The sequence below is a fragment of the Trachymyrmex septentrionalis genome, unplaced genomic scaffold (assembly GCF_001594115.1).
Source record: "Trachymyrmex septentrionalis isolate Tsep2-gDNA-1 unplaced genomic scaffold, Tsep1.0 scaffold6, whole genome shotgun sequence".
In the NCBI taxonomy this organism is placed as follows: Eukaryota; Metazoa; Arthropoda; class Insecta; order Hymenoptera; family Formicidae; genus Trachymyrmex; species Trachymyrmex septentrionalis.
This window is the reverse complement of record NW_017305778.1, coordinates 4,216,390-4,227,769: the sequence shown is the minus strand read 5'-3', so window position 1 is coordinate 4,227,769 and position 11,380 is coordinate 4,216,390. Positions and strand designations below refer to the sequence as shown.

Below are 11,380 nucleotides of genomic sequence, written 5' to 3'. Positions count from 1 at the left end.
GCATTCTTATTAAGTTTTGTCTTTTCATTTAACACACACTTTACATTTATTGCAAGATCTATATTTTATGAATAAAAAGAGATTGTTTAAAAGATTTGAGTTTCATTAGATGAAAACTCAGGCTTAACTTAAACATGGCTATATAATATTCTCTGATCAGGACAAGTGCGAGCATTCATCAGGTATCGTACTTTAATGTCATTTATTCGCTATACTATGCCTGAACTACTGTTAACCAATTTCACTCTGCGTCGGTGATTATCTGAGTAACTCGAACACAGAATGACTTTGTTCCAAACTTATTTTCGATTCTTTTTCTCGTATATCGACGTACAGAACTATAAAACAAATTACAAAGATCGCAGCACCATAAGAACTCTGAGCATAATTTATGCGCCAGAGGCGTTGAATACTTACAAAGAACGAGAGATGTCTTTATATATAAGATCTATTAGGAAACCGATCATTTAATATCGGTAGAGATTCATAGTTGAGCATTTTCTCTTACTCTTTCACTCACTCTCTTATCACATATATTCTCGTATATGTATTTATAAAGTTCGAGACAAATACGTATTAACGTCTTTCAACGAGTCGTGTTATAAAGACGCAGATAAAATGCAGCAAATGCATATTTCGTGCGAATATTGCACATCTGGATTAGATAAAAATATCTATTTTGCATAAAGATCCGTATTTATATACTTCATATTTTATCGTAGATTTTATTTATACATAATTTATACAGCACGAAGTGTATAAAAGCATTTGCTACATTTTTCTTCTCCGATAATATCATGAACTTTGCGTCAAACTTATATACACACAAAATCAACAATTGTTAACATATCGAATATTTCACTCGTCGAGTGTACGACACCATTTTCCACGTTTTTCTTGTTTCTAAATTTATGTTAATTATACATAATATGTTAATTTTGCCTAAGATATGCAATGAACGTTAAAATATAGCACGATAAATTATATACGAATCCATTAACACGTAGACACAATACATTTGAAAGTCATAGGACTTGTTCGTAAATTTTTCATGAGCATACGATGTAGAATCGTTCGCTCTGATGAAAGGATCATACCGAAATATAAATGTAATTATAATTATGCACGATAAATACTTAAAATTCATGAATTATACAAGCGTGAATTATACAAGCAGGGTACATTCTAAATTAGCAATAAAATGATATGAAGAATACAATCATAAAATAAAAAAACTGGCTATTAAAGTACATCGCTAATACTTCGTCTTCGAATTGCAAGCGTGCAAAAACTGAAAGTGATCTCGCACATTTCTCTCTCAACAATACTCTTAACAATTTGCCGCGGATTAATAGACAAATCGTTGCACCTTACGCAAGTAGAGTTCCTTTTATTTTTTTAAAAGAAATTCGCGCGATTTTCTCTTCAGATTCCGTGCGAGGGAAAACAGCTATTCGATTAAGTCCACACAATACTTTGCGATATACGCATACATAATCGTAATTAGACAGTCTATCAAACAATTACTATTTGGTAGTGAAAAGAGAATTATATACGGGCAATCGTGTGGCACTATTTCAATGTGGTCTGAGTTCCTACTCATCTTCCTGACTGACTAGAATTCGATTTGTTCGATTATAATAGCATTCGCAATATCAAAGTCATTTCGTGGTGATTTCACAGTCGCTGGTTCGTAGAGAATTCCCTTATTGTTCGCGGCGATTGCCTACGCGTTGAGAATCAAGCGTCGAAATCCCTGATTTAGATAGCGGATTTCTTTTTCTACTCCATTCTCGACTACGTCGCGATTTGTGGCAAGTTTTGTTATAATCAAAGCCTATTCGTAAGCAGATATACTGCATGCAATATGTATCGAATCCTCCCTACCTACGACAGCACTACCAAATGTTAGCATATAAAAGCTAGACTCTCTCGCGAGAGCTTAAGATACATACGGGAAATTATTGTATCATGTAACAACATGTCGGATGACGGTGAGCAACGGTGCAACGTGATCCGACGTGATCGGAGTTCAGTATATATATATATAAACATTATTTATGTTTCTTTTTTCCAAAGGATAACAAAGCTATCAGAATTTTCCAGGGAAAATGAAAAGTTACTTTTTAAAAGTAAACAAATTACAATTACTCATTATTGAGAAAAAGTAATAAGTTGCCGATTTTTAAAAGTAACCGGAGTTCAGTACCGTAACTTTTCGTTACTTTTTCGTTACTTTTTTAAAATCGACGACCACCAATCACAGCGGATGGGCCTGTAGAGGATTTCTAATCTCAAGCGCTATGGGTGACTCGTGCCCAATCGCGTGCAAAATGACGATAAAAGTAGCTGTAAAATTCATTACTGTTACCAATAAAATGTAACTTCGTTACCGTTACAGTTATCAAAGAAAAAAAAGTAACGCAGTTATCAGTAAAATTACTAAAAAAGTAACTCGTAACTGTAACTTTGTTACAAGTAACGAGTTACTTCCATTCCCTGGAATTTCTTTTATAACCCTGGCCCATATCCAGCAATTTCTTTCGAATAAATGGGAGAAAAGACAGGATTCTCTCTTTTTTGACTGATAAAACTAACGCTCGATAAGTTAAATGAATAGTCAAAAAGCTGAATTAAGAAATACCGGTGCTAGAAACATTCAATTGTATACATTGCGTGTTTTGGCTAATCGATATTCGCTGCTGACCTATTAGTGTATCCGTTATTGGCTGGTGCAAATATTTGATCCGCACACCGATGAAGATACTTTTATTTGCCTTTACAAGGGACTTGGTCTTACTCCTTAATGCGGTCAGCAGCAGGAAGGTTTCATGCCACTTTTTTCTTACTGGTCTTCTTACTGCGAGGTAAGGTAGCAAAACTCGTTATCTGAAATAAAGATATGATGTTATTATAACTTATATTTTTACTACTAGAATTTGGACATGTTACTAATCTCTCGCCATTTTTTATGGTTTTGATGAAATTTATAAGTGATAAAAAAATAAAGAGCAAGATCATCTTCTTTGAAAAGTTTAGACTAAAACTCAACCAATTATTTATAAAATTACTTATAAGTTCAAATATAAAAATCCCTTATTTGAAATGAACAAACCATTCACTCTTGTAATTAAAAAAATTATGGATTAATTACATTATAATGCCACATTAAACATTAATATCATGCAAGACTAAAACGCGCAGTTAAGTGTTATGTGTTATGATTAAAAAAGAAATTGCAGTTAATTGTAGATTAACAAGACTCAGAAATCAGAAACTAGTCCATACGATCTTAATGAAACAGTCCATCTCTTCTGGCCGAATTTCCTATTAGGATAAAATACGAAATATGGGAAAAAACTGGGATAGAGAGAACGAACAAGCTTTTATCATATTTTAAAAACATCAAAGACAAAACAAGTATATGTAATTATTTAGTACAGCTAACATAATTTCTCTATGAAATATGCGACATTAATGAAATGCGTTTAATTAATGTCAGTGATAATCTCTTTTCTGTTGTTATAAGGCTGTGGCATATCACGAATCTGTGAGTTCGATTCATTTTCAATATTCTCTTCATAATTTTCGGATTTTTCTGTATTCATTGCACATTCTTTTTTCTTATTATCTTCAATTTTAAAATCTTTAATTTCATTTAAGGGCTTAGTATCCAAATTATCAGCGAAAGTGTTATCTTTGTCGAAATTTTTAATGTTATCATCGCGCTTCGGTCTCAGTGGAATCTCTTCTACGTCCACTTCTTGTTTTAAAACAGATAATTTTGAGGATGTATCTACAAACGCCTGGGATCCGATACTACTCGATCTCGATGCGGATCCACTGGTCCCAGAATACGAGGAACTGGAATCTTCCTCTTTAGCGGAAGCTTCATTTTGTTCCTTGTGGAAAGCGTTGTGAAAGATGTTCTTCGGGATTGTCAATAATTTGGAAAAGCTCTCCTTAGCGCGTAATCTATTAGATTTCTTCTTTCTTTTTTTCGTGTCCGGGGTATGTGCTAAGAATATATCTTTCGTAGCATCCGCGTTTGAAACAGTTCTCAATGTACCAGTTTTAATGACCAAAGTGGCCTTCAAAGCATTTTGAGACTCGTTTTCGTCAATGTCTTCATTACTTATTACCTCGTCATTTGTCGGAGCTTTCGGAGCGGGCTTTTTATGATATTTTCCTGCACGAGTATCGCCGTCAAGATCGCAATTCGATGTACTTGGCGTAATGGAAGATTGAACCGCAGTATAATCGCAAGCACAAGTACTCAACGAATCGTCAGTCCTAATTTCCCGTATATGTTCCTTACCTTGGTCGATCGTATTCAACTTTTCTTGGGAAGATACGATTCTTGTTACAGCTTTGTGCGCATCATCTAATAATTGCTTCAACTCGTTGAATTTTTGCTGACATATCTCGCCGGTTATTCGTTCAAGACCAGTTTCTGTATCAGGCTTTTGGGAAACAGTTGAAACTACTTCTTGATTACTTTTCGGTTCATCAATATATGCAATTTGCGTGTTAGAATCGCTTTGCTGAGAATCAGATTCCTTTATCGAACAATCGATATTTATTTTGTCTGCGCTTTTTGTTACCGCAGGTATTGACAAGTTTTCCATCGAGATATTCTTGATCTCTATGGTTTGCACTGTTTGCACGTCTATTTGAGCCGAGTCTGTGTCAACGAATTCGCCGCTCGATTCCATCGGTGACGATTCATTATCTTCTATTTTCGTTGCGGATTTGTTTTCGTTTGCGGATTTATCGTTATCGATATAAGCTGTAATCGATGTCGGACGGTTTACCGATTTATTACTTTGAGATAATAACAGTAAAAGCTCGACAGCTTGTTCAGGAGTCAGGACGTTTAGGGACGATGGTAGGGAGACATTTTCGAAAGGTGTGCGGTCGAAATCCTCGCCCCTGTCCTTCAAAGACCATAAAAAAGTACGTGTTATTAACTGAGTTGACGAATGTGCGTGAAAGAGCGATGTGTAATTTCTTTTTTTTTTTTGTTAATGATAGGTGTGTACACGATTATTAGTCTCTATGCTACTCGGGCTTACTTCAGGCGTCTTCTTCGCGGTAGAACGTGGCTTCACGCGTGTTCTCGCACCGACGCTTGATGTTCTCACTAAAGAGTCACCCTGAGAAGTCGTTCGTTGGGATTGCAACGCCTCGCCGCTACTGTAACCGCTAGATATGTCGTCCGAGGACCTTATATTTCTATAAATATGAAAAGATTTGTTATTATCGGCCGCCTAACGTTAATGCGATTGTTCTCGAAAGCTGCGGGAACGTACTACGTACGTTAAACTAGCTATAGGCTCCCTAGGCCTTGGCTGTCGAACATCGACATCCACTTCGGAAAAATACATTTCTACTCGAGACGCATTGCTGCTGGACTGGGTCCTGCGAGGACTATAGCCTCTTCTGCCAATGTTCTCTCTTCGACGAGGCTCCACTGTAAGAAACCAGAAATATTTTATTTACTTAAAATTGAGTCACTAAGCGGTAAGCGCGTTTTGTTTTATATATTCGAAGATTATTTAAATATTTTTAAAAATTTATGTAAAACAACATGTATAAAATTGCATATTTATAAAGTATAATACATAATTATATTAAAAATAAACATATAAATCCGTAAAAATATAAAAAAGAAATATTTGCTCGCGCTCAAAATATTTGCTTTTATTTTTGCAAAATCTCCATTTAATGAACACGACGCGAGAGATCAGCTACCTTCCATATCTATTTCGTCACGCGCATCGGGTGTGTTCCTATTTTCGTCCTCCTTCTCGCCGGTTAGATCACTGAGGCTGTAACTTTTCCTCAATTGTTGCACCAGCCCACCGCCGCCCTGGAAAAGAAAGCCGCCTATGAAACACATGCGTCGTAAATAATGCGAACAGTATGTTACTGCGAGAAAAAAAAAAAGATGAAAAAAAAAAAAAGAATTAAGTTATCGAGAGAAAAACTCAGAGTCGATTAAGTAAAAGAAAACAAAATAAAAATCTTACCAACCAAAAGAGGATGTTAATGTGTTATCTGCCGTCACCCGGTCACGGAAGGCAAACTCCCCTTACGCCGAATTTAGATCAATCCAAAGGCGATTTCTTGCTTTTCCCGGACGTATAACGTGTCTTTCTGTTAAACATGCTCCATCCAGAAGCACGCGACGGCCGATGATAATATGATAAATGCGTGCAATATGCGTGAGTAATATCGCGTCTAATATAGCGCGTCGTCTAGCGATTAGTTCTATTAATTGAATGTGAACTTATATTTTTGGAAAGAATGCGCTGCTGGTGCGAGAATTAAATGCCTGGAATGAAAATCGCTGTTCGGGATACAGCGGGAGGTGATGTAAGACAGGACGCGGTCGTTGCGGAGAAATGAACGAACAAAAACAGAGGATCAAAAGCTCATCCAAATAATACTTTTATTTGAAAAGAAAGGAATCAGCTCATCAGTAATAATCAGAGTCTTTGGGTTACAAAAATCTTATTCGCTAGTACAGCTCGATGCTAAGCGCTCGCACACGGAAAATTACATGTGACAAGGCATCGGGTTTACATGGCCAGAAATTGTCTTTGTTGCCGCAAAGACCAAAACTGACCTGCATGTTTTTTTTTCGCGTAAATTAATCCCTGATAGTTCATTCGGAACTATAACGTATAGTTGTACATGTACAATTAAAGCATCCTCTAGAAGAATAATCGATAACGTACACGCTGAAAAAATGTGCTAAATTTTAATATTTCGAATTTGATTAGTACTAATTGAATATTTACTAAATATGTAAACATATATTTACAAGAATTTGATATAATCATCAATTTTTATTGGAATTAATGTTTATATTTATCACGCACGCACACACACACACACACACACACACACACACACACGCACACACACAAGTAAATATTGAGTCAGTACTATTTAAAAAAGCATGTATTAAGATTTAGTATATTTTTCTTAGTATATTTGTAACGTGAATTACGTACAAAAATGCTCTCTCTTTCATACGTCAAATAACACACGCGTCTTTTTCCGTCTATGCGTCTCCATAAACGAGTGACGTCGAACAAGTAGCAACGGATATTTTATCGGCGTTGATACAGTAGGACACATCCAACAATTGTTGATCACAATAGTCGATGAGAGATTAATTTTATTGATTTTTCCGTGTGCGCGCGATCTAAGAAATCTTTTTTTTGGTAACTTCGTAGATGAAATGCGCAAACGAGATGACGAATACACAAACACGTGAATAATACTAGCTATGACAACAATGATGATGATGATGATAATGATGATGATGATGATGACGATGACGATTACGCGAGCGCGTGATCGTCCATCTCGTTGTATGCATTCTCAATTCTCGTATTAACAACTTCTTTTTCTGAGTTCCTCCTCCCGAAACGCAATTTGTAGAATACATGACTTGTCGAGCATGCAGCATAAAACAGATGCTTGAAGTCTCAGTTTCAATGACTTCGATCGAGTTAATCTAAGTTAAAGATTCGTTGTCTTTACGTAGATAACAATCCTACTTATGACGAAGTCGGAAAAAGACTTGGTCATAAATCGATCTAACTCTAAGACTACAAAACGTCAGTTTTTGAAAACCGACTAAAATTTCAAATCACTTTTATTTTATAATTTAGTAAGCCGATTTGAATTTTTATTTTATAATTGATTGATTTACAATGTTTAGCATTCGCATCGAAAAAAATTTATTAAAAAATATACATTTACATATATATATAAAAATATACATTTATATATATAAAAATACTCAACTAGATTTGAGAAACTCACATGTAGTTTCAAAAAAGATGTGTAGTCTTAGAGTTAATCAAAGTCAGTGTTCATCGTGATGGTTGATTGTCCTAATCACATCATGAAACTTATTTAAAAATTACGAGATAAAAACATAATAGAAAAAAAAGATGTAATTGTTGATAGTTAATTACACAGAATTTTTAATTAATATTTTTCGGATTTTTTCTTGGATATATTTTGATGTCAACGATTTTTGATTATCGTTCTTAAACTGAACGTCTTGACCGCACGCTTTGACATAATTGGTATTAACGTCAAGGCAATGTGTGGAATATTACGTAAAAATATTGAGATTGCTTCTAAAGCTATTTTATATTTTCCAGCTAAGACGTACGTAATCCATAGAAATCTTAGAATTGAACGAAGTTTACGTGGAATAATTATACAAATCGAAGTAAGGCACACGAGTGGAAACGATTAACAAGTCCTATCTTGGTCGAAAATGTGTACATGATTAAAAGTTCTCCACTATAGTCATGTAACGATTAAAGCTCTTCAAAATTTTCGTGTCTTTCTAAAAAAATAGAGATACAAGATTGTACAAAAAGTCTTTTATCTATTAGTGCATTAAATACCTATCAGTGTATTAAACAACCTTACCGTCGCTAAAGTATATTTTATCCATAGTTAAACAATCACACATAGTGTAATTTTTATACTCACGAAAGCAACACAGACAAAAGATTACATGTATCACTAAATGAAAATTTGTCGTGAATCCGCGAACAGAAAATTTCGCCTCGCGTATTCCCATAAAAACAGAAACGCAAAAAGCAAACTCGTAATAGATTGCATGAAAGAAAAGTATCAAAGTGAGTGTATAATATATAAAAAAAATTGTCATCGATCCTCAGAGTGCTTTCTTTTGCGCGTAAGAAAGTCTTTTATCGCTCGTAATAATACATCAGATACAAATCATTCGAGCCTTCGATAAAAATCGTCAACACTTTCCAATAATCTTGACTCTTTTTCTGCTTTGCCAGATTTCCGGTGGTTTATCCCCGTTTTTTCCACCGTCTACGTATCAAGTCATCTTCTTCTTTTCATTTTTCTAATCTTAGTTAATTGACGCCAGCATCGTCGCTAAACTCCAAATCGTAATTCTTCGTGGTCGACTTGCAGGCGCGAATCTTCTGTCGCCTGGTGACTTTGGTAGCGGTGCTGCGCTCCTTCCTAGACTTTCGCGTTTTCCGTGGGGCTTCCTTCTCGGGCACCTTGAACTCCACCGGTTTTTGTTCCTCCAGATGATCGCTCTCCGTGTCCGTCATTGGCAGATCCTGTATCAGCATCTCATCGTCGTCCGTTGTCGAGTCGCGGTACTGCCAGCCGAGAATCGCGTCCGTATCGCCTATCACCAGATCATCGGACCTAGCATGCAGATGACGACTGTAGACCGCGCTGTCGTCCGGATAATCCGGCCCGTCTAGCTGGCTGTTTAACCGCGCTGTCGGTCTGAGGCTGGCTAAGCTAGAAATCGCCGGGTCTAATTGACGATCAGGGAGTGCACTCGTCGTGGTCGGGAATACAATCGGGAGATTCTATCATGTGATGCCGTAATTTTGTTCAATTTTTTTTTATTTATATATAATTTTTTTGCGTTTCAATCGGCCAGCAATTCGGCGTGTTCGTGTTGGTGGTTGTTGTTACGGGTCAGTGGCAGAATTTCGTCGTGTGGTTGACGATGATTCGGTGTAGACAAATTTCTTAAGCAACGGCAGCGGTTAGGGCGATGGTCGAGCGGTGGTTAAGTGTTCGGTATTTGCCGTGCGTGGTTTTGCGGATGGCGATGATGGCGATTTTTTGTTTTTTTTTTTTTGGTTTTTTTTTTTTTCAGGTTTGATTAGACGGTAAGACGGCGATGCAGTGGTGAGAGAGGGCGATGACGTGCGGGAACGCGGATGGGACAGAACGAAAACAGAAAAAATCAAGAACACATAAAATCATTAGTGAGCGGCAATCGAGGAGAAGTTCGATAGATGTTCTATGCGTGGTCAATGAAAGCGAGAGCTCAGGCTAGCTGAAGTACAAGATCAAACGACATAAGGCATTCCTGGACACTGGCAGCCTCTTGCGAGAGGCAAAATTGCAATTTTATGTAAGAAATAAATAATGAATTACATTTATATTATTACATTTGTATCATAAATATGATAGAAAAAAATTTTCCAAAGCAGCGCGATTCTCGTCGAAGCAGCCAGTTCCTTTTGCTATTTCTACAAACACAGTGTCCCAGCTTGACATTCCATCTTTCATTCGCGGATTCTTCGAGATCGATTTGATCGAAGAATCTCCAGGCGAAAGGAATAATTCCGAGGCACTTTTTGTACAATGACGATACACTTCCTGATAATTTGGACCACGTAGAGCCTTACCTTGATGGCAGTCTGCATGAGAACCGTGGTGGCATAGTTCACGCCCTTGGTACCGAGATGCAGCACCGCCGTATAACCTTGCTCGGTCGCACGTGCTAGGGCTTCGTCGATCTCGGCTTCACGACGGATTAGCGCGGGATGCACGAAGCGCCGATAAAGGATACTGGAGCCCTTAGTAGCCGGGCTTAGCAGCCACAGCACCAGGATGATTTTAATCTCATAGTAAAACGGGAACCTATGTAACAAATGTTCAAAGCGTGTAAAATATCGCATGCGCTAATGCGCTCGATATTTCTCAAAGATATTTCGGAGCTTATATACATTTTTATGTGTACGTATGTATAAGTTACGACACTGCAGTGATATAAATATATTTACATGCGTAAAAGTATTATATATATCCTGCAAAAAAAAAAATCTACAAAATTTGTTACATTTTTTTTCCAAATTAACGAATGGAGCTATTCGAAAATTCGTTAATTTCGACAAGGACGCGCTTTTATCTGACCGGAATTTCCAAATAAACTTGTCACGTTTTTAATATACGTAATCATAACGTAATAAGAATAAAAATGGTTGATCGCGGGCAATCGCTGTGCCGTCATGCAGCTGTAATCTACTCGATTCGATTCGCGTCGCGAAAAATTCGTCACGGGCGTGAAAGTGAGAGCGGCGTGGAGAAATGCAATACACCGGTGTGCGCCGGGAGAGTGTCAGGCATTTCGACGCCAGAAATACGCGGGAACTCGTTTCCTTCTTGGTTGTAACCCGAGTATGAAGGGAGATCTGGCGCATGTGATGTTCCCCGAGGATGAGAAAGAAAGAGAGATAGAGAATAGGGGAGCAATGAGCACGGAGAGGACGGAGGCAGGCCAGGGGAGGTCCGCGGGCAGAATCCTCAGAAGTGCATGTAAGCCAATATCTATCTCGTCCGAAATTAGACTTTCGGAATTCCTCACGGCGAGAGTGCGGCTTTCAAGACTGCGCGGTCCGCAGCTGGTTTATTGGCCCCTTGGCTTGCTCTCGTACTTGCCACGACTCCAAGATTCATCTCAATATCCGGTACATTATATATTACGTATGTTATGTGCGGCTGCCCTCAAATCAACGCGACGCTGTTTCCTACATGTCTCAGCTTCGCG

The 11,380-nt window shown here is 37.4% G+C and overlaps 1 protein-coding gene across 8 annotated transcripts in view; it reads right to left on the bottom strand.

Moving 5' to 3' along the window:
• Positions 1–2,206: 2,206 nt before the first annotated feature.
• LOC108752301 overlaps positions 2,207–11,380 on the bottom strand; it is a 40,002-nt gene continuing 30,828 nt past the window's right edge. For 7 of the 8 annotated variants that reach the window (XM_018493039.1, XM_018493036.1, XM_018493035.1 and 4 more), the window contains exons 4-9: positions 10,239–10,473; positions 5,755–5,872; positions 5,320–5,473; positions 5,076–5,235; positions 3,289–4,937; positions 2,207–2,889 (exon numbers count right to left, since the gene is read on the bottom strand). In XM_018493039.1, coding sequence (XP_018348541.1) covers positions 3,489–4,937; positions 5,076–5,235; positions 5,320–5,473; positions 5,755–5,872; positions 10,239–10,473 — 2,116 coding nt within the window. In that variant the 3' untranslated portion in view covers positions 2,207–2,889; positions 3,289–3,488. Of the gene's footprint in view, positions 2,890–3,288; positions 4,938–5,075; positions 5,236–5,319; positions 5,474–5,754; positions 5,873–9,092; positions 9,405–10,238; positions 10,474–11,380 lie in introns of all 8 variants that reach the window. The other variant, XM_018493040.1, reaches the window with a different exon arrangement.